Source organism: Aquila chrysaetos, chromosome 2 (assembly GCF_900496995.4).
Source record: "Aquila chrysaetos chrysaetos chromosome 2, bAquChr1.4, whole genome shotgun sequence".
Lineage (NCBI taxonomy): Eukaryota > Metazoa > Chordata > Aves > Accipitriformes > Accipitridae > Aquila > Aquila chrysaetos.
Window position 1 is genome coordinate 5764725 of NC_044005.1, and position 23662 is coordinate 5788386.

The window sequence follows — 23662 nt, forward strand, 5'->3', positions numbered from 1 at the left end:
TGGCTTGCAGGGGGATTTTGCAGCTAATCTGGGAGTGAAAAAGCAGGAAAATGGGATGCCTGTTGCAGAGGGTTCAGGAGGGTCTGGGCTGAAAGGGCAATGCTTAATTCCCCTGAGGGGCTGTGTGTGGCCAGAAGGAGATACCTGAATGGGTCGAGAGGTGATGTCAGGAAGACTAACCCAAAAAATGGAACTCTTGGTGCAGAATGGACCACCAAATCCTATGGAAAAAACCAGAAATGGGGTGAAAAAGCAGTCCTGACTGCAGATCAGGTGTGTGCCCTCCTCCGAGAAAATTGTATCCCTTGGCAAGGATATGTGTCTTGTGATGTATTTCTGCCAGGTTAGTGAACTGAATCAGCTCCCGGAAAGGTTCAGCTAGCGGAGGAAAGGCTGAGAGTGGAGAAGGGGAGAGGTGGACCTCTGTATATCAGCTGTGAGAACCAAGAGAGCGGCTCAGTCATCCTGAGTAACTTCCCACAGAGACGGTTCGGCTCGCAGCTGAATGCTGGGAGCACTAACTGCCCTCTCTGGGTATGTTCCCGTTGAGTAGCTTCCAACTCGGTTATAAAATAACGCAGACTTTAAACCGAGATTAAACCCTGCTCTTGTGTACAGCTCCTGTAAGAACAAAAATACCTGCCCTTCAGCCTCTGGGTTTCCAGCCCCCTCTGATTAACCTTTCTTCCCCCAGCGTGATGCGGCAGCGAGGACTCTCCCAGAGGAGCAGGAAGGCGGAGGGACTTCTCGAGAAGATGCTCTCAAGTTCTGTGTCCACCATGTCCCCCACCCTGACATGGATGTGGCCAGAGAAGGATCACATCCTTCTCCTACAGGCATGCTCTGGATGCACTGACCTGTGCAAAGACCTGAGCCTCCTCTGGGATGGTTTAAGCAGGCAGATAAATGTTTTCACATTTAAGAGCAGGGAATTAATCACACCTGCCAAATCCTTCTTGGTAAATAAGATTAAGCTTTACCAAGGAAACCTGAAATTACAAACCCTACTTTTCCATTTGAAAATTCCCTTGTTTCCTTTTAGTAAAGCTTTTTCTTTCTGAAGAACGCTTTTGGGGTTATTGTCTGGTTCTGGCCAGTCGCTGAGATGGGAAAACTTCATGAAAATTTGTGCAAGAGCCCTTTCTCCTTCAGGTAGGAAGAGCCACCGCAGGAGGTGTGGGCTGCGTCCGCTCCAAAGCGTCGCAGGGAGATGGATGCTCAGGGCTCCCTCCTCAGAGCAAAGGCCACAGCTTTACTTCATCTCCTTCAGTCCTGCAATACGGAACTTGAGCAGAAGTCCACGTACACTTCTGAAAAACCACCGTGGGGAGAAACGCGTTGGCTATAAATGACCGAGGAGCTACGACTCTTAAGCATTTAGGAAATGTATTGCTGCAGCAGAAGACGTTGCAGGTTGGGAACCTGGGCAGAAGCTGAACAGCCTAAGAAAATGTCACCTCAAGGGATGGGGAAAAAGCCGTTGTGGTTCTTTCAAACCAGGCTCTGCTCTGCTAATCTTCCAGCACATTTAACCCGAGATGTCTATCTGGGAGAAAAGGCTGGGTTTCGTGTTAACAGGCTTTAACTGTGTGGGTAATGCCCTTGCTTCTCCAGGTGTTGGGTTACTGGCTGCTCTCTGAAAGCAAGGACGTTTCTCCTCAAGGTTAGGAGCTTCATGTGCATTTATTTGTCTGGTCACCGAAGTAAAACCTTTCTTCTCCTGACAGCAGGAAGGCGATGGTGCTTTCTGTGCTGTGAAAAAAGCATCAGCAGAAAACCTGAGACTATGTTGTTCATGCGTTTGGGAGCGGTTGTTTGTTTTATTTTTCCATCTGGGATCTTTTTGTTTGTCTTTTTTAAAAAAAGTCATCTTTCTTGGGCTCTTTGAAATGCACCAAGTGGATGATTAAGTGCAGGAAGCATCCAGTCTCTGGGCGTGATTTGTATGCTAATCAACGAAACCAGCACCGCTGAATCGTATTACACTTGGACATCAAAGCGGGCCATTAGGGAATGGCTAGAAGATGATAGCCATGGGCCTGGGGAACTGGTGGCAGTGGCTGGAGGCATCCCCGCAGGAGTGGAAGTCCCGGCAGCGAGCAGAGTAAGACTTGACTTTATACCTGACTCACCGGTGTTGTCTCGTAGGGGAATCTGCATATGATTGGCAAAATCCACCACTGAAGGGAAGTAACTTCAGGGAAAATGTTGCCCTAAAAGCATTTCATTATTTTTCTTATGACAGAAGCCATCTGATTAGAAGCACTTTGGTACGTTGAGCCAAATTTTATAGTGCCCTCCTCCCCGACTTTGTGAAACTTTCTTTGCAAAAACAGCACAGTTTCAAAAACAGCCCTTAAGGACCATCAGTCCCATGAACCCCAAAGGCAAAGGACTTCCTTCTATACAAACAAGCAAAACAAAGAAGTAGGGTTGCCACAGGCAGATGTTCTTTTCTCGGTACGGGGCCTGAATCAGAACACATCTGGGTTAAAGAGTAATGATTTTCTTTGGAGGTTTTTGTTAGCACAGATTCACTCCCTGCTCTGGATCTCGGTGCCCCTCTCCAATTCCTGGTGTGAGTGCAAAGGCAGGTCTTATTGTGCTTAACTAGAACATCAGTTACAGAATCCAAGCGCTTGAAAGCTGGGAAATGAAGAGGTAAGACCTCATTCATTTTAACCATTTCCACATCATAACCACTTACATGACTTTTGTTGACGATAAACAAAAGCCTTTTCCTTCTTTGCAGCTACCTAATTCCCACTCAGACAGATACTTAGCAGTCGTCTTTGGTTTTTTTCTTTTATAATAGATTTTATTTCATTTTTTAGTGTTTTGTAATTATTTTTTTTTTTTCTTCTTACACAGACGAAGACCAGGCTCCTATAATTTAAACACCTGGATCAGAAAACTCATCAGTGCATCGCATCAAAAGAGCGAAAACAGTGGCTAACTTTGTATTACGTGCAGCTGAACATCTGTTTTCCCACAGTAAGTGAAGATGCATCGCACTGGCAACGTCCCAGGTCCTTCAAGTCCCCTGTCCAGAAGCGACATCTTTCTCTAGAGGCCACAGTCCTACAGAGAGAAGACCAAACATCTGATCCTACAGCTGCAAAACCATAGGCTCTTCCACTTTACTCGAAGGGAAGCCCTCTGCCGCCTTCACGGACTGACATACCCATCAGGACCACCATCAACCCCTACAAGCCAGGTGCTCCCACGAGGCCACAAAGCTCATTCCTGCTCTTGCACATCATTAGCGACCTCCCGTTGACATAAGCCGGTGCACGCGTTCGCCGTCTTTAAGAGGGATGGAAGCTGTGAGAATGGAACTGATGAAACGGTATCTCAGTATCACTGTCTTGGAGTAAAATCCCAAAGAGATTGAAACGTTTCCCCACGTTCTGCAGAGCCGCTCTCCTTTGCCTTTAGCCTAACCGTGGATTTGTGCTCCCGGCTGTTTTCCTGCCCATTAGCTGAGATGGAGGAAAACCTCAGGTTTGATATACCAAAGATGTGGGGCTCAGACAGGGGCTCTTGCCACGGGATGGTAGAAAGGAAGAAAACAGAGCAGAGCTGGGAAAATAAGTCAGAGCAGCCAGCACCCGGCTGGCAAAGGAAAAGCTGGGGCTGCCTCCAGCCGCGTACACCCTAATTTTTGAGCCTCAGCTGCCAGGCTGTCCAGGTCTCCAGCACCAGCAGGACCACGGTAGCTTTGCCTCCTCATCACGCTCTTTCTCTAGGAGATGGCTTATTTTGTCTACGCCTGAAGCCATCCCTCTATATTAGGTTTCAATGGGAAATCTGGTTGCTTAAGCAAGGAAAAAGCGCTCCACTTGTTACAGCGCAAGAGTCGGTGCCGTGGTGTGAGATGGACTGGTCGCTGCCGCAGGGAGGTCGGAGCCGGCTCCCGGGGCCAAGATCAGCGTGTGGGTGTAACAGCGTCAGAACGGGAGCAGCCCCTCGTCCTTAGAAACCGTACAAGGCTGGCCGCCTTCAAAGCAATTTCCGAACATTAACTGAGCTGCACGAGATCCCTGCAGGTAGTTAATTAAGTATCAACTTCTTTTGAAAGATGGGAGGGAGGAGAAAGAAAAAAAAAAGTGAGGGCAGAGCAACGTAACATGCCCAAAGTATGAAGGAAGCGGTTATCAAAACCCAGAGTAGCAATGGGCTGTTCCCAGCTCCTCGTCCTCGGCTTCAAAAGGGGGCTGGGCAATTTGGTTTTAGCAGCTAATCCTTCAGCAGAAAAAGATTTAGGGGCTGCAGGAAGATTTTAATCATTTTTGCTTTATGGCCACTTCCAGTCCTTCTGCTCGCAACCGCAAAGCGGACCTGGAGAGCCTTGGGAGTGAGAAAACTCAAAATAAAGGTTGAAAGCAAGGGTTACTGCAAAAATTGGTTTTGGAGATCCAAGGGACTTCTTGGGTTTTTGCCTTTTTTTCTGCTCTAGCTTTAGCACAATACTTTCTTCCACATTTTTGTGATTATTTTTAGTAACATGTAGCTAGATCATTGTGACAAATTAGCTTTACCAAAATAGCGACAGTAACTTGTTGTGGCTAAAAATTGGGGTTTCAGTAAATCGAAACCAGATAAAAACCCCAAACCAAAACCCTGCTCTTAAGCTTGTTTTGTTTGTTTTTTTTTAAGAGTGGCCAGTTCTCAGGGAAAAGTGCAAGTTTTTAAAATATTTTTTGCAAAGATTTATAAATGCATTTTGAACAAAATAAATTTTGCTCAAAATCATACCTACTTCTCTAAGTTTCAAGTCTGGAAAAACATCCAGAACGATGTCAGCACCATATGCTAATTCTTCATCTGACCTTATAAAAAGCTTCAAGCACATTATTTTATCAATCCCCATCACACTGAAGCAGTAATGGGCTCACAGTCACCATATAGTGCGACATAGCGACATGAAGTTTCAGTAGCTTTTTTTCAAGACAGAGGAACTCTGTAAGAGAAATCAGCTCCAGCAAGTCTCACAAGGGAGGCTTTGTGTGGCAAAAAGCTGTATTTTTAGGTCAGCTTGGCTAAACTGAAGGAGGTGATTTGTGTGTTAAATAGAAGGACCGCCTGGCTTTTAAGCTCAGCCTTTTTTTGCGGTGCAGACAAAAGTCGTGAGCCACGCTGATTGCTTTTGGGTGGTGTTTGTAACTGGGATCAAGTGGCTACCAACAAGAAGCAAGTGCTTGGTTCTCAAAATTTCATGAAAAGTGTGTTTCTGCAAGGGGTGACTGCAAAACAGGCACTTTCTTGCTCCTCTTTTCTCCCAGAACAGTTGTTATCTAATTGAGTACCAAGTTAATAAAGTAATTTTGGATGTTAAATCATGTGCTGCATAAAACCTGGTTTGATTAAACGGGTCATTTTCAGTCTGCCTGGACCTGGACCACCAGTTAATGCCAGCACAGGTACCTGCTGTGTCTCAGGGTGACTTAGGAGGAACAGGGAAATTCGAGGCCGGATCAACAGCACAGCGGGGTTTTGCTCTACCCCGGCACTGAGGGCGTGCGTTAGCAAAGCACGCTGCTGGTGGGAGTGAAGGAGAAGGAAAGCTGCGTGGCCCGAAATGGGAGAACCTCTGAGCAGATGAAGGATTCCCCAGATTTAAGGCTTCCCAGGACCAACATGGGTATCTCTTAATACTGAGGACACTTTGTAAAGGCTCAGATTTCTGTTAAGAGCCTTTGGGAGGCCAAGGGTGAGCGTGCTTGTTAAGGACTGAGAGGAGTCAGCTCAGCTGAGCTTCACTGCAACTCTACGAGGGGACGAGAGCCGCATCAAAACTGCCGCTGCAGAGACGACGCCTCATTCAGCATCTCGGGCAGGAGACGCGAACACGGGCGCTCAGCTCCCCGACGAAGGCTGAAGTCCGCTCTGAGCAATGAGTTAGCACCATTAGCTTTGTGCATTGCTTAAGTCATCAAAAGAGGATTTAAATGAAGCTTAAGCAATGAGCAGGGTCCTGCAGAGACCTTCTGTCCTCTGAGCAGAAGCCCTCAGCAGAGCTAAGGAAGAAGGAAGGTCCCTTGGGTAAGGGTGAAAGCCAGGCAGAGACTTTAGGGGAAGGTGAAGGGGAAAAAAATAGATGAACTGGGGAAAGATAGAAGGGGAAGAAACCAGGGCTTTGTTTTGCAAGTGAGATGCATGATTTATCCCATATTCCTGCTCTCTAGAATGATGAAATGAGGTGCCCAAGGGATGGGGCAAGGAGGGAATTATAGCAAGGAACAACTGATCAAATACGTGTTGCTCTCCTGTCAGTGTGCCAAGTGCCGTATTTATTTTCGTGGACCGCTCAGCCGATGCTGGATGCAGTAGGAGACAGAGCCAGCGCACGATTAAGCCTTTCTGCAGAAATTCACAGAATGAGCTGTTCCCACAACATGTCAGTAGGTGGCAAAAAGCTACAACCCTTGTGCTAAGCAAGAAGAAATAAATATTTTTCCCGCTCCTGCAAGAACAGGAGGTATCTGTGGGCAGCTGCATCCCATCGATGGAGATGGATCGTGTTCCCCCTGGGCCAAAGATCCCTGCACCAGCGCTGCTGGGAGGGAAGAGACATCCCAGAAAGGGCAACATCCCATACCAGGAGCAGGTAAAGAGGCTCAGAAGAGGAACAGGAGCTGCCTCCCTCTTAATTCATCAGGAGACCCTTGTACCATCTCCTGACCTTGCTCAGGAATTATTTAAAGCAAGCTGGAAACCACAAGGGTTTGATTGCTGTTTCCAGCATTGACCAGTTTAGGGCTGTGCTATCGCAACACAATCTGAGGATACCTAGTTAGACAAACCAAAATGCACCACAGCTGATATTTTTCAAGCTGATGATAATACTTTAATCTTCACGTACAGCCTGAAACGGAGCTGCTCAGGTCGATGTTCTTGGGCGCTTTTCTCTCGCGGCTTTGTGTAAGCAGATTGAAGCAATCCCAGTTGCCTGTCACACACCTTTCAGTGAGGCAGGGCAGATAAAGGATTTAAGAAGGTTAGTGGATACATCCCGGTGGCATTGATGGTGGGTGTTTTTCTGCTTTTGAATGTGTGCACGTGTTGGGGAAGGGAGGATGCTGTATGATGCTGAAAACTTGCAGTCCTGAGGAGGTCAAATACTCTGAGCACCAGGTGGGACAGAGCCCAGGAAGGTTAGAAAATCATATTGGTCCAGACTACTCAATGAGATCCAGTTACAGTGTGGCTTTGTTCAACTTTATTTACCTAACACCTCTCTTTACTAAGTGTAAGTAAATAATTTTTCTGCTCGGGATCAATAACAAAGATATTACAGCAACCCTGGCTGCAAGGTCTCTGAAATACTTTCCTGCTTTTTTAAATACAGTGGTAAGGTTCATTGACATTTCTTCTTACAAGTTTTACGTTTAATTGCTAATAATTTTGCCAGACATTAACTGCTGGTGCTGACTTTCCCCAGCTCGGTTGTCTGCTTCAGGCTGAGCATTGTAATTTTGTTTTAACATTTCAGCAAAACGGATTCAGCTTAACCTGAGCTGGAGGAACTTGGGTTGCTCTGGCCATGTTGATACCACCACTAAAAAATATCCTATAACCATTTCACTGGAAACAGCAAATGTCCTTGTGCTTTGGGGCAGGGATCTATCTGACCGACATCTCCTCTTTCTTCAGGGCTGTGCCATTTGCTGCTACCCATAGCCACATCATTAACTGCATAAAATCTCCATTCTGTGTCATTTTGGTGAAAACTGATAATGTGAACTCTCTGAACGTGCTGAATCTGCCCTGAGCAGCTTCTGCCTCAGCACAGCTTCTCTGTGGAGACACGTTTAACCTGCAGGATGGGTCCAGCCTTGCCTCAAAGCTGGGTGGGTGGTGTGAGATAGCCACAGAAACACCTTTTTAGCCAGCAGGTAACTCCCCATCCCAGGATAGACAGGAGGAAACATCATTCCCTGGAGATGTCTCTCACTCCTCCTCTCAGCTATAAACAGAGTAGGCGACTGTTTTATATCAGCTTCACAGCCCTTAGATAGCCAGAATTAGGTCAGGCAAATCCCAGTCTTCTTCCCTGCTCTGAAATCTCCCCTCTTGGCTCTTCCTCCTCTGACCACGCATTGCTCCGCACCGCCAAAATCAACCCCCCCCCCCCAGGTTAACTCATCGTCATCCTTTAAAACTCATCCCACATCCATGCCTGCCAGCCGGGATGCAGCAGAGGTCAAGGCAAGGGGCTCTGCTAAAACACTGGTTTCTGCGGTGCGGGATTCGGGTTGAAGCTGTGTGTGCTCGGTTAGGGTGAGCGGCAAGTTTCATCTTCTCCGTAGTTGGCTGTAATGACTCAGCCTTCAAATTTTCAGTTAATATTGAGCATTTGGAATCGGGAGCTATTCAGAGAAAAACATCTTTGTAAAGTCTTCCTTGCTGAGTTGCAGCATACGCGTTGTGGGTTTTTTCCATCTTCTGCAATTTGTAGAAAAGTCTAAGTTTCACCTTTAGTAATAGAGATAACATTTTCATTTCCAGCCTCTGGAAGGATGTTAGAAAACATGAGAAAAGGATGAGTTGCCATCTGCCTCTCTACAGGTTATGATGAATTAATACAATCGAGAGCAGCACAGACAAACAATTTTGAGCACCAGAAGTAGAAAGCGGGTTTGCTGGTTTTATCGCCTCCATGAGAGCAAATTTTGCACACTGTAAATTGATAAATTAATGCTCAGAGTCTCTTCTCTGCACAGTCTGTGATATGGATTGACTGGTCCACATACACTTCTCCGTGGGCAGCACTCTTCCCCAGTGCTGGCAACATGATTATTGGAAAACTAATCAGCTCTATCTGAGATAAATTGCATTTCCACCAATTATAGCTTAATTGTTGACAGATGGAAACACAGAAGGGAGATGTGTCACATCATTAAGAGAACAGGTGTATAGACAAGTGCCAGATTAATTGTTCCAGCCCATTAAATCATTGACCTTTTCAGCATACCCTCAACGTTGAATTCAAAGCTCTCATGATATTTCCAGCTCACACACGATGACCATGTTTATCAGCAAAGTTCTCAGGGGCATTTTTAAAACGCACAGACTCCAGACACGAACTCATTAGCCACGAGCAGTTCTCCTTTCTCGTTAAAATAATTTCTCTTCTTCCTCCTTGTCTGTGTTGGGGTTTGTTTTCTTGGCTTTTCAGTGAAATCACGCGTGGTGTGTGGGCTTTCTCCAAAGAGCAGTTTTCTTCATGAAGCGTGTAGATGTGCTGTAATGGGCTATGCATTCAGGGATGTCAAAAAGAGAGAGAGGTGAAATCAGGACAGAGAAGCTCAGTGCTGGGCAGCTATGCTGGAGGCTCCACCTTTGAGTTGGGGCTTTGGCTGTGATTTCCAGCTCCTGCTCTGTCTGGGATTTTCAATAAAGCTTGAGAGAGACAAATAGCTAAGTACCATTGAAACTCAGTCAGCCATGGGTGTCTAACTCCCCTAAATATGTGTAAAAATGTGTCTCCTGCTCTTTTTCTGGCTATGTAATCCAGGAAGCTGAAGATGCAGAGCAGACACATCCAAACCAGCTTTCTGGGAGGTAGCAGAGGTTTGAGACAGCGATGCAGGACATACTTCATCTGTCCTGAGCCACCCAAGCCCTGCGCTGTCCTGGATAATTGAGAACTGACTCCAGATGTAGTTATTCTGGATGTCCTAACTTGAAAAATAAGAGGATAAGATTTCCAGCTGAAGGAAATGAAAGTCGCTCTGATGATAATCATATTTGTTACTCCTGGAGTCTCTGCTCTGTGGCAACGAGCTGATTTGAAGATGTTTTACCCCCTGGTAGTTTTAAAGAGACCAAGTGGAAAGCAGCTGAGGGAGATAAGCAGGAGATAAGAGGAAGAGTTAATGCCCTTTGTCAGCTCTGCAACTTCAAACAGAGGCAAAACTGATGCGGGGAATCAGGCAGGTCTTCTTGCCAGGGCTGGCGGTGGGCTCTATCCCTCCCTTGTGTAGCACCAGTCCCCTACATATCCAGTTTGTCATGTTAAAATAGCTACATGATGTGTAACTGAAATTTTATTTGATATATGTGCTTGACTGACTTACTGTGTTCCACAAAGCTGACGCACCTGTACTGCAGTGGCCTTTACGGACCTACAAAACCAGCCAGATAGGAGACACGAGAACTGGGTGACGTTCCCTCAGATAACAAATGATTTTGTAAGGAAAAGCAGACAATTTTATGAAAAAAATACAGTTTAGGAGAGATGGAAACTGCATGGCTCTCTGATAGACCTGGTACCCTTCATATAACCATCTTTTTCAATATACTTGGAAATGTCAGGTTGCAACAGGGCAGCTTGTTCAAATTCTTGGTGGATGCAGCAGCCTTGACCAGCACCACCGGAGTAAGTGCGTGCAGGACATACTGGAGATCCCTCAGCTTCCACCGTTCCCTGTGCAGCACTGAACCCTGGACAGAGAAGGCAAGTGAATGAAAGGCAGCTTTTTCAGAAAATTTTCCATAAACTGGAGGTTAGTACTGAAGAACTTACATGTATTTCTGTGTCTGGGGCAGGGGAGGAGAGGAAATTCCCCAAAAATGTCAAAAAGGAATTTTAGATATGCCAGAATATTTATTTTAAATATTTCCTAAATGAATAATTTTATCTTGCATTTTTGAACTGGGTTTTTGTGGTTTAGAAAAGGATGTAAGGTTAAAAACAAGTTAAACAGAAAGGTTGAGTAACCCAAAGGCAAGCGAAACATTTCATTTCAGCCGGAACTTTAGATTTGGGGTTAACCCAGAATATTTTCCAGCTTCTGCTTGGTTTTTTTGCCAGCCTCCTCCTCCTCCTCCCTCCACCCCCACTTCATTGTTGTTCAGTCCGAGACATTTTTTCCTCAGATATTTTGATTCAGCCGCAGAACCCAGACAGTCATTATTCACTCCACGTCAGTGATCTCCTCATTTCCAGCTGTCCTTTCCACCAGCCCGTACTCCCAGAAATGCCATTTACTGCCAACACCATGTCTCCACCCTCAGTCCATCTATCCGAGGGGGGTTTCAGCCCCACCAGAGCCGTGGCTTTTTTCTTCAGCACATCCCTCTCACCCCAAGCCGTGCCACTAGAAATCCCTATCAAAGAAGTCATCGAAGAGAGAAACTCTCTCCGTCTTGGTTCTCACAAGCGTAGGTTTGCGGTAAATCTTCTTCTCTTCCCTTTCCCACTCGTCGGAGCCTGTGCTGGAGGTGTCCCAGAACAGATCCCTCGTCCGCGGCTCCCTGCAGAACCACAGGTCAACCTTCCCGCTCCTGCCTGGAGAGAGTTCAGCCCCATCGTGCTGCGTGGAGAGTCCTCCACCCCACGTGTTTCCTTGGGGGGGAAAAAAAAAAAAAAATCATAATTTTGCAGAGCTGCATGCCCATTCGCCTAGCGTTTAGCTGGAAATGGCTATTGGCAGCTGGAGGCATGTAAAGATGACCCTGAGAGATCCCTTCAAGACCAGACCCCACGCTCGGGGCTGGGCAGGGTAAGGTATAATATATTCAGGGTTATATTTGGTGAAATTACAGAGTCTGGCAAGAGGCAATATGGTTTTATCCCCGAGCTGAGGTGAAGAAACACAAGGGAATAGGAGCAGCCAAGCCTGTTCTCCTTTCTCCTGGTGAAAGTTCACCGTCAGAGAAGTTTTTCACCCATTTAAGCATTTTTACCCTCGGCGATATGTTTCCAGCCTGTGCCGAAGGTTGTCACATGCAAGCAAAGCAGAACAGAGCTCGTGCCTCGGGGACGTCGGTACGAAGTGGCGGCTGAGATTCGCTTCGATTTCCCCTTCGTTAGGGACAGCGAGGTCACCTTCTGTGCCCTGGCATCTCCATCCCCCCCTCAGAAGCTGCTCCCCCAGCCTACATCAACCGGTGCAAATACAAAGCACCGCAGGTCAGCCCTCCAGATTTACGCTACGTCCGTTCCCGCTGCTCGCCCGTCCTCGAGGGGCGCGGGGGAATGGAAAGCCCCTGCTCGGCGGTTGCGGGCATCGCAGTCGTGCAGACCGTGCCGTGCTCCATCCTGCGCTGCGGCGTGGGCTGCAGCAGGGAGACGTGCCCAAGAGAGGCTGAGATCTTGTCACCGTTAAATGAATTTCACCTCATGCGTTTTCACGTCAGACATCGAAAGTAACACGGAGCCACGGCTGGAAATTGTCTAACCGGGAACATCTCACCTTAATTACACATCACCCGGAGGGATGCAAATCTGCAAGGGAAATTGGCTGGCTCTGGGCAGTGGGAAGTGGTTTCCATATAAAACTAGTCCTAAAAAGTGAGTAACCTCAGTGACTGTAACGTTTACCCCATGGTCATTTAAGGATGGCAGGAGTCCAGAGGCTACCCCATACATATGAATGCAACATATTGGTGGACCATGCAATGATGCAGCCAGGAGCAAATCTCTGGCAGCTCTTGCTTAAGCAGCTCATTCTCCATTTCTTTCTTCTGCTGAGCCAGGTTCCAGTTTCCCAACGTGCCCAAGGGTGCTTTGCCAGGGAAGACTTACTGCAAGGTTCAACACTCCAAAATGTACGTGGGTACCCTCCGTCAGTCCTTCACGCATGTCAAGGGGGAGACGCAAGGCTGACTCTTCTCCCAAAAAACAGTCTCACGAGGTCCCTGAAAATAACCACTGATCTCAAATCATCCAGCTTGCCCTTTTGTTGCAGGGGAACATCACACTTCCTTTCTCCAGAGCAGAAAAATTTGAGATGTAGCCAACCTGGTGCAGTAGAAGAGCTCTTCTGAAGCCCACCCTGCTTGACCCCAGCTGAAGATTTGAGCTGGTTGGTTGCCCGTGTGCCCTGGTATGTTTTGCCGGGGGACCACGCAGTTGTGTAGCCGCTGATGCCTGCAGCTACCCGCGGTTCAGCCCCTCCAGGAAGGGACGGGCTCCGTGCCTGCACGGGGCAATCGCTGGGTTGGGTCTTGGCTTCGGCTGCCCACCTGAAAATGGATGCGTGTTGTGGCGGAGACTCTGCCAGAGTAACTCGTGTCTTGTGCTTGAAGGAAAGCTGGCAGGGCACATTTTAATCGGTGCCTGCCAACCCTGCCAGAGTGACCACTGGGACGCTGTCACAGCCTACATCCACCTGAGCACGGCCCGGGCTCGGGCAGGAGGTGTCCCGTGCTAGGGCAGAGGCTGGGGGGCAAATCCTGGTGTAAAGGTTGATCTTCAGGCAGTCGGTTTCCATTTTTTTTTCTCCTTCACCCCTTTGGCTGTCACGTTGGTGGAGCTTCAGATGTTTCCCTTAGCTCGTGTATGTCCACCTATGCAGCAGTCTCTACGGTCACCTCCTGGGACTCTTTTGCCTGATGGACACCCTGACCCTCCAAGGATGTGGGACCCTGGGGACATCCTCTGTCCTCACGTGGGACAAGCTGAGACTCTCCCGCTAGTGGGAACCTGCTCGTGCAGGGGCCTGGCCCTGAGGACTTTAGTTTTATGCCCCTATGGCTAGTCCATGGCTCTTAATTCGCACCCACTCAGGTCTGTTTGGATGCTATCAGAGAAGCAACCCAGAGACCCGCGTCCTGCTCTGAGCCATCCCAATGCTTTGCATTGCGACCACATCTCACTGCTTTCCCCCCACTCCGTCTTTTGAACTTGCACCGTGTCACAGCAGGAGATGGAGCAGTGGAAGCAGCTTCCATAGGGAAACTTCTCTGATGACATTTAAGACGCTGGCGAGTTTTACATCTCCTTGGAAAATTATTCTACTTACCATGGTCGTCTCCATGAAAACGCTGATTGTGCTCAGCAGGGACGAGGTCTCGGCTTTCAGCGCTGTCACCTCTCTGGAGAGTGTCAAGGACTTTCTTTGGGCTGAATTCCTTGATTTTTTCTTTATTGATTTTGGCCTCCCCGTGGAGATTTCGCTTCAGCTCTGCCTGGGTTTGCAAACGAGTCGTCAACAGAAGCAGCAGAGGAGAGAACACGTTTTAACAGCTCGACGTGGCATATCATTAGGGGGTTGGCGCTGAAAATAATTACGCAGTCGAGTAGTTTAACCCGGGCAAATGGTATTTGCCAAACTGGGTACGTGACAGAACATGACCCGGACAGAGAGTTTTGGTTTCTTCATGAGCCACGGCCAAATGAGGGCAAAGCGTTGGAAAAATCAGCAGTAATTACTGATCACAGGGGCCCCGGGGATGCTCCCCACCTCTCCTCTGCCTGAGCCACCGGGAAAGCTCCATTTGACCTTCCCAGCAACAGGCTTTAAGCCTCCTGGTCCGTGGGAGAAACACCAGGGATGGGCAAACCCCTGTCCGAGAGGGGAATCCCCAGCCTATCCCCAAATCCGTCTCAGCGTTACCTCTCGGCGCCTGCGGGTCAAGTCCAGCATCTGCAGCTTGTGCAAGTGCTGCCGCCTGCCCGGGAGGTGTCTCAGGCTTTGCCCCCTCTTCTCCAGAGCCTACAAGGTATTTAAAAATGTAAATAAATACACCTGCACTTTCTGAAAGAGAAAGGAACAGCCACCAGCTCGCAAACCCACACCTGGCCCCTCGGGCGCTCCCCAGATAAAAGCAGCGAGTTTTTCCCTGCATAGCCAACTTGCAGCAATTTATCACAGGTTTTCAATGCGTTTGCAGTTTATTTCACAGCTCTGGGGCATGACGGAAAAAAAATCTTCATTAAAACAATGTATACATGTTTCTGGCCCTCGAGGTGTTACCGCTTTGAGTCGGCTGTCCAAGATAATCTCATGATCCAAAGGGGTTGCGGGGGATGTTTAGGGCACGCAGCACTCGCAGCCTTCTCCCTGCCGACTGCAAGCGATGGGTGTTCAAGTTGCTCAGCCGTTTAAAAAAGCGGTCCTCAAACCTTTAGCCTCAAAAATATTTAAGGTCTTGGCTTAGCAGGTCCACCTCATCCAGGGAACTCTCATACTGGAGATTCAGAAACTTTCCCCTTATTTTGTATCCTTTCACTCGCACGCTGGTGTTTCAGCCAGTTCCTGGGCTCAGCCAGGGACAGGAGCGCAGCCGGTGTAAAACACCAACTTCTGCTCTTCGGGGTGCCCGAACCGTGAGAGCCTGCAGCCAGCAATGACCCATGCACGGAGCTCAACCCATGCCCTTACCTTCATTTTTGGGGTTGCAACCACCTCTTGCTGACTCCAGGGCTTTGCAGGAGCGATTGCTTGCGGAGGGCCAGCAGGTTCAAGCCTCTACAAGTCCAATATTTATAATATTCAGCATTGGTTGTTCCACACAATCATAAAAGCTGATATGAAACTGCCTTGACATTTTTCCAGCTCCAATTCTGGCCCAGCTGCTTGGGATACAGGAAGGAGATTGGCATCTCTAGCAGATGCACAGGGAGATGAACATCCCCTTAGGTGCTTCAGGAGTGGAGAAAACTGGGGGAATCTCCTGCATTAGAGTCAAAGCAGCAAAAAACCCCGTTTGACATTAGTTTCATCCCTGTAGGTATTTCTCTTTGAGACTCAACAATGCCCAAAGCTCCAACCAAGACCAGAGTGAAGACAACCCCCAGCCCAGATGATTGCTCCATGTTGAAGCTGAAGCATGGAGAGGTATCGTAATTTAATGTAATGTCTCCTAGTAGGTCATCCAAGGGCAGATCCCAGATACCTGAGACCCAGAGCACCATTCCCTCTGTCCAACCAGTCTCTTTTATGTTGGCCTGAGTTCAACCTTTCTCTGCAGGACTGCATGAGGTACAAAGTGCCTTTCCTGGCGGCTAATGGAAGTGGGCAGAGACTTGCTTTACAGATTGCTCTGAGCATGGATTTTTGTCTTAAGGAGCTAAGTTGCCTCCTTAAATCATGCCAAAGTACTAGATGATACAGGGTCATTTCATGGCTTGATAATGCTGGTGTCCCCTTCAAGATGGGAGCTCTGTACAGCTTCCATAAAAATTAAGGGGAGCATCATCAAGGATGTCATCAGTAAGACCTGGTTTACTCTTTATGTGGGACATCATTAACTCCTTGAATATGAACTAGTGTTGAATAAATGGCGATATGTCTCTGACTGTCTGCTGCCAAAGCCTGACTGTACTTTTGAAGCATCCTGCAAATCAATGCAAAAACACAGGAGAAAAAAAGTCAGCAGCGCCACGTAAAGGGGGAATTCCCCATCAGCCCCCAACACCAAGTTCACTTGTCTCAGCATCAAAAAAACCCCACAAAACTGAAGATGAAGCTTAAAAAATGGCACTAGATGGCAGCATGTGACACCACAAACTGCGGTCCGGGTTGTGCATCGCTCCCAGATGCCACCAAGGCAGCCAGCGTGGGGTGGCTGAAGGCAAAAAAACTCCTGCAGCAATCGGCCCGTCTCGCTGGGCGCAGCGGGGAAGCCAAGTTTCAGGCTTTCAGCTAAAGTTGTGTCGCAGGCTGGAAAATTGACTCTTTAATTTCGTCTCTGTGAACCTCACAGGATTTTTCTCTGGAAATACTCTCTGACCAAAATCCTCTAAAAGTCCTTGAGAAGGCCACGTCATCCTGCTCCGCTGTCTTTGAAAATATTCCTGCAGGGAAAAGAGCTTTTGCTGGTGTGGTTTACACTCCCTAACAGCCATGGCAGAAGCACAGGGTAGGATTAACGGTGTCATTGTCCTGCAAATGAGTATCATCAGTGTTTTAATAATACATAAATACAGCCGTAATGGAAATAAGATCAATGACTAAAAATTACACGCTGGTAGGAGATTTTTAAATGAGGCTGTAATTCCATGTGACAATTCACACGATATAGCTGGGTTTATTCCAGGTGCTGCTGCCTCAACCTCCCACCAAATCCAGGGTCACATTCTTCAATAGTTGGTGGCTGCCTGTGCTCTCTGAAGCCACCAGTCTCGGCCAGAGCCACAGCCTGGCATGGAGGGGGTTTAACTGACCCCGTCCGGTGCCTTTTCTGTTCTTTATTACATTAAAAAGACCTTAATCACAGCAAGGAAGGCTTGAGGAAAGCAGCCCTGCTTCAGTGGCTTTGCTGTTGTGGGACATGTGCAGAGCGTTTGTCACTGAATTTTTGGGAAAGTGGAGATGCTCTCAGGGAGGAACAGGGGAGTCTCAAAGCAGCACAGGGGGATGAGATGTTCACCCAAGAATTTTAATGGCAAGGGGCTATATAGGTGCCCGGGAAGGAAGATGACCAGTGTGGTCAGCTGAGGGGCGGCTCGGTGCTGGCGTAACCCAGGGCAGCCCCAGGGCTACTCCAAGCTGCACCCAGTGCTGGGATGACCCAGGAGCACTGGATAGGAGCACTACAGAGAAGCACATGGCCAGTCTGCGCAAATACTTCTCTTTCATGGGTTAAACAGCCAAGAAGTGTGTTTGCCTCTGTTTATCCCCAACCACCCACTGCTGAGGACTCTCTCCAGCCACCTAATTAGGCTGCTGATGTGCCCAGTGCAGCTGGGTTTTCTCTTAGAGGGGTCTCAGCAGCAGGTACAACATTGATCCTTAATTGCTAATTGAAAGTCCTACCTAAATGAGAGCATGGGGGAGGGGGGGGATTATTTCCAGCAGCTGAGCACTTCCCCAAGAAGAACACCCTGCTGCATCTGTGCTTGGAGGGGTCTGGTCAAGTTGTCCCCTTTCCCTGCCTGTTTTTATTCCTCTGAGCCCTGTTTGCTCTCAGTTTTAGAGTCCCCAGACCTGACCCAAGCAGCAGAGAAGAAATGCACCCAAAAGTCTCAAGCAAGGGCTCTGAAAGAGAAAGATCTGAGGAGCAAAGTGGGGGAGCTGCAGCTCCGGGGCATCCAGAGCGGAGCTGAGCCCGGTGACCCCGATGCCCATCCCTGACGCCCTGTGGGCACGCAGGGAAGGAGGGAGAACTCAATCTCAGCCAAACACAGGCAGTTTTGCATCCTCTGTGGTGAGCAGGTAAGAGATGGGAAGTTGGAAGTATTGCTGGCTGGTTTGGGAGGGTGTGGAGAAGCAATGAAAATTCAGGCGGAGCGGAGGAAGCAGCGTGCTGCTCCGGGTTGGGGTTTTAAATAACCTGATTTATGGCAAGAGTTGTACAGCCTTGGCAATGCAGCTCTGACTTAGGCCTGTGAGCACATGATGGGGGCTCTCCAAGGCCTGACCCTCACCAGGTTTTTTATTGTATGAAAGCATCAGTGTAGAAAACTATCAGCACAGAAAATGCATGTGGAGGGCTTCTTGTCACCTTTTTCTTTTTTTTTTTAAATTAAATAGTAACTCTAACCCTTGTGCAGCATGGTACACTAGTGGTGTTTCCTTTCCTTCCGTGCAGTAAATTATATGGATGTAAATATAGTTTTTTGAGCTTTATTTGTGCTATGATAACTCTTGTGTGGGGAAAAACCTGATTGCCAGGTCAGGCAGAGTCATGGGTTTCAGGGCTTGGAGGGGAAGAGATCTGGGAAGTGCAGGAAGGGGAAAGGAAGGAGGTTGAGGAGGAGTGAACAACGGTGTTTTATGTTTGTTTGGGGGGGATTTTTTTTTTTATATCTAGATATATAGATGTGTGTGTGTGTGCGCACATGTATATACAGAGCTATTGAGGGGAGAAGGTGAAGGTACACAGCGTGCATAGCATTTCTCAAAACCTAAAATAATTGGTCTGTGCTTTCACCGGCCCCTATTGCAAAGCACATCTGCCTGCTTTACCTGCCTCTCTGCCCCTAAGCCGATGCCAGGCCTTGATGAGATACTTGACCTGAAGAGCCAAAACCAGTCCCACGTGATGCAAGTTGCGTCCCTTCTGCAAAGGGCTCCGTCTTGGCCACATCAGCCCCGTGGGAGCACTAAGATTTGGCTGCAGGTACCCAGACACCACTAAGGAAAGTGGGTCATTACAGGAGAGGTGGCCTCAGGGCCAGCGCTGGGACGCGTGTCCTCGTTGGATGTCTCCATAGCACACGAGGGCTGGCCAGTGAGGCACGGACCCATGGAGACAGGCAGGAGGGCAAAAGCAGGGCTTCGCTGCGTTGGCCCCTCTTTGGCTGTTCTTAAAAGATTAAGTCCTCTCCTTTGTGTTAATGAACCAAAAATAACCTCTCTGCAGTCAACGTACCTGCTCTACCCCAGGTATCAAACTTGGGCTGGTGATAAAGCTCATCTAGGGACGATCTTCTAGAAATAGGACCTCCTACTTGCATTGCTGTAGGATATTTGTTTCCCCCACTGCGGTGCTGTGACATGTGCCCGTGTCCCCGAGAAAGCCCACGTCAACGGCTCAATCAGAGCAACTCATAGGCAGCTTTTCAAACTCGTCTTACTTGAGGTCTTCGAGGCGGGTGCTGTTTAATGATGCTGGTTTCTCCCTTTTCCAGCACGGTGTTGAAAGAAAGGGGCCCTTAAAGATTAGAGAAGAAATGGATGAAGTTAGTTTTGGGTGATCATCAACTGCTAGGCTGTACTCAGCAATAGTTTTCTGCCATATTTTTTGGTTGGCATGTCCTACTAATGTCTCTCTTGGTGTACCACCGTAACACATGGTATAAATTATTCTATTAGCCACAGAAATGAAGTGAGGATGTACCTGTGGTTTCCAACAACTGTGTCTGCCGCGTACCTCTCCTACTTCCCTCTACAACCCCCCATACATCCTATATGTGACAATAGCCATCCTCCATGTCTCCTGTGGAGTCCCTGGGTCCCCCCCGTGTGACCAAGGGTCCTCTTCTCCTCCCATAGCCGGTGACCATCAGCTGGCCAAGAAACCTGTGACCTTTGCTGCTTCCTCGCTGCCTGCCCTTTTAAAGTGGGGAGCAGGCAGCAGTTTGGGTCTTTTCTTGCTGCTCAGTCCCTGAGACTTTATTATTGTTATTTTTTGGTGGAACTGACAAATATCTCTGATGCTTTTACTGACCTCGGCAGAGCTGGGCTACAGCCAGCCAATGGGTTCAGGAGTCAGTGGGTTACGGTCCGATAAGCTGTACGATCACAGACCCTCATCTTTGGAAATCGGCCTGAAATAACGTGCTACGCACTAGCGGTCCCCTGTTAGTTATTAAAGCTGTGCTTTCGCCGGGGCCTGAACGTGATCTGAGCTCGGGTCCGTTCTGCGCTGGTGCTCTCGGGTGGACACTGCTGCCTTTTGCGCAAATAAATACCTGCACGTGCAGTACGTATTTCTTTTGCAAAAGAGCTTCTTTATCCCAAAAAAAACTGTCTTGGCGCATTCAAATGCCATTTTATACACGGAGTTGAGCGAGGTGTTGCTGAGCAGCTCCTGCTCCCACGTGGTGGGAGCCCCGAGGTGGCCACGGGAGAGGAGAGTTGGGGATAAAGTGCAGGAACTACATTGTAGTTGATGCCAAATGTAGTAGTTATATTAAAAAGAGAAATAATAATTTGGAGGTCACCTTATGGGAGACTTTAGTGGTCCCTTTAAATGAGCCCCATGGAAGATTGCCAAGGCAGGGCTCTTCTCCAAGAGAGAGAAGGTGACGGAGGGAGGGTGGGCGCTGGGGTTTGGGAGGAGACGGTGACTCCATCGGATAAATGATTGCTGGGCTTTGCTGAGCACTGGCAATGATTAACTGCTGAGCGAAGCTGCAGGTGCTCCGCACATGCAGGAATGGGCGCCTGAAGTGAAAATTTCCAGCGCGGGAGGTTCCTCCGGAGACAGACTTCAGCTGCCGGGGAACACAGGCTGAAATAGCAGCTTGTAATAGCAAAAGGGAGGTTATTAAGTCATTGCCTCTCAATCTGCAGGACGAATTAGCGCATAAAGAATTTCGAAGGGTGAAGTAAAATGTAAGGAGGTGGCTCACGGTGCTGGGAACATGGGACCTGGCACAGGCAAGGGCTGGGGCTTGGACTTAGGCGAAGCTTGTTCTGGCAAGGTGTATCGCTTTGGGGAAGTTATTTCTCCCTTATGAGTTGGTTTGTTTGGGTTTTTTAAAAATATATTTCAATTATTCCCTCTCATCCTATCCATGCATGTGTCTTGTAGGAGGTTTGCCCTTATTCTCTACAGATAGAGAACTGGGAGCCGAGTGCTCGCTGGCCCCAAACCTGCTCGGTCCTGGGGCAGGAACGGTCCCTGGCGGGGAGGGACCATCGTCCCACCGCACAGCCATCACCGAGGGAGCACGGGCTCAAGCCGAAGTCATTCTCGTGACTTTTATTTTTCACCCTTGCACTTTAGTAGCAGCAGATTCTCCCCACTGGAGGAAGCGGGATTTAACACAAGCCAAGATGAACCCTCATAAACCAAATAACCCTCATAAACCAAATAAAGCCTACTCTCTTGGAGGCTTTGCTTATTTAGACAGCAGCTCAAGTTAATACGTTGCTCAAGTACTCTTGAGCATGCTCTTTTTATTTCTGAAAATGAAAAGTAATGGAAAATGACATTTATTAAGGGGGTTTTTAAAGTTTTTTATAAAAGTGCACATTTCTGAGAAGCACTTGTTAAATGCCCAGTGATGTTAATTTTCCAGAACAGGAATATTTGGTTGTTCTTGCTGTCACTAAGTACTTGAAACCCCCTGTTGTACAGCCAAACCTGATCTGTATTCTCCCCAAGACCTCCAGCTCTGGGAACATCACTGCTATCGTGCCAGAGGTTTATTTGCTTTCACTGTTTCCTGATGCCTCCCAGTGGATGATCCTAAAGGAAATATCCAGCCCCCGGTGAAGCAGCGGTGCTTAACGCTGCTCGGCATGTGTCAGAAATTCATTTTTGGAAATGGAAGAGGGGAGAAGGGTGCCAGGGCTGCAGAACCTCCTTCGTCTGCATTGCCCTTTCTCAAACCATGTTGGTGTTCACGGGGATTTCCCCCAACGCTCACCTGGCGCGGCTGTGGGAAGCCGTTCTTCGCCATCCAGCTTTTTGTAGAGCTACGCATCCCCTTCCAGATGGGCGCAAACATCCTTCCTCGCCTCCGGGAAGGGTTTGGGTATGGATGGAGTTTAATCCCCGCTGTGAAAGGCTGTGGGAGAGGCTGCACGGTGCCACTTGTAGAAAAACATAGCTACGCTATTTGCCTTCCTCTGCCTCTCGGCTCATGAAATTAGCCCTGTGCGAGATGTGGCTATAATTTATTTTAATGCTGAGTTTTACCTGCTGAGCACGTTACCCAAAATCTAATGCTAATTTAGCTAATGATATCGATATGCCCAGCGGTGGCAGGTGAGCGGAATGGGTGTATAACTGGGAGTTACGGGGCTGCTGCACGAGGGCTTGCTGGGATGCAGGCTGGTGTCATCGCCTGCCAGGTCGATGCTGGGGAGCGGGGCTGTTCCCAAGTGGATGACTGATGGGAGTAAGGAGCCTGGGATCTGCGCTCTGGTGACCAACACGCTTTCCAAAACGGGCTGGGGGTGGGAAATGAGTTTTCCCAAAGCTAAAATGTCCTGGAAATGGCAAAAAGCTACTGATACAGAATGGCACACACCTACACCCACCCCACACTGCAGCAACCAAACCCGCAGCCCCAGCTGTTGCCCCGTGGGTCTCTGCCCTGCGCTTAGAACTAATTTGTTAATGACCCCCTTACCTGCAGAGGCTCTCCCATACCAGGTCTCCCGGAGAGGTGGAAGTTCCCCGTAAAACGTGGATTTTCCCCATTCTGCCGCGGCCGGCAGATGCACGCCGGGGAGCTGGCACGGGGTGGTGAGAGCAGGCAGGTCCTCCCTGGCACGCATCGGTGCCACCTTGGTCACCTTGGGGTGCGCTTTGGAAGAGCTCAGACCCATTTTGCAGAGCAGTGGCTTTGAAAGGAGAAGGAAAACCCCTCATGCACCATCCTCCCTGAACATGGAGGGACCTTTGCAAGCGACCGCGGTTCCCGGGGAGCTCCCTGCCAGCCGCCGAGGCCGGGGCTGGCTCCCACCAATGTTCCCACGCTTCTTTCCCTGCTCGGTTAAACATTGACCCGGCCCTGGCCATTCCCCTGCGGGGACAAGAGGTGGCCGCTGCTGACGGAGAAGCGGAAAGCAGCTTGGGGAGCCAGCGCCAAGCCCCAGGGAAGCTTTGCTTTTTACCTACAAGTGATTTTTTTCAAGCAGGAGCACCACCTCAGCTGGCCGTTGGCTGACGTGGAGGGATTTCTACAAGCAGCTCTTTTGCTAAATCTTCAGTTTTTGGAAGGAAATTCAATCCTCGGAGCACCAGAAGGGTTAAAACGTCTCCCACCCTGCCTGGGAGAAGCAGCATGGGGACAGGGGCTGGCCGAGGAGCATCCTCTGCCATTGCTCCTGCCGGCCGGGGGAAAAAATGCAGCTTTAGCACAAAACCACCTGAAAACATCAGCCAAAGTGAGTATATTCTGCAGTTTTGGAGGTGCTGCAGGATTTGGGCCAAATGCAGCAGGATCTGTACTTTTCCATCCATTCCCAAGGTGTATTAGGGGGTTCAGAGGGCACAGTTTCCTCGGAGCTGTAGAGAGCCATTCATTTCCAAGGTGGAGCAGTTGAAAAATATGTAGGGAGGATTATTTACGCAACAAGATTAATATTGCAGGTGGGTTTTGTGGCAGGAGTAGGGTTGCGGAAGGTGGTCAGAGCACCTGTGGGCTCCGCTGCGAAACATGTGGAAATCAGCAAACACCAAGAGTGTGAGGGAGAGCCCAAGACGGTGTCAGAACCGGGGTTCATTTAGTGGAAGCTTATCCCACTGGGATTCCTGGAGCGATCCTGTAGAGGTTTGGAGCGATTGGAGCCTCTTTGGGCTT

General features: G+C 48.7%; 1 protein-coding gene across 1 annotated transcript; it reads right to left on the bottom strand.

The window, feature by feature from the left end:
- Nucleotides 1–10616: 10616 nt before the first annotated feature.
- Nucleotides 10617–22801, bottom strand: CCDC198 (coiled-coil domain containing 198). Its single transcript, XM_029998329.2, has 6 exons — nt 22487–22801; nt 19256–19332; nt 15117–15203; nt 14349–14447; nt 13755–13920; nt 10617–11353 (listed from the first exon to the last, which is right to left on the bottom strand). The coding sequence occupies exons 1-6, from the start codon at nt 22683–22685 to the stop codon at nt 11106–11108; spliced, it is 876 nt and encodes a 291-aa protein (XP_029854189.1). The 5' UTR covers nt 22686–22801; the 3' UTR covers nt 10617–11105.
- Between the last annotated feature and the right edge of the window lie 861 nt (nt 22802–23662).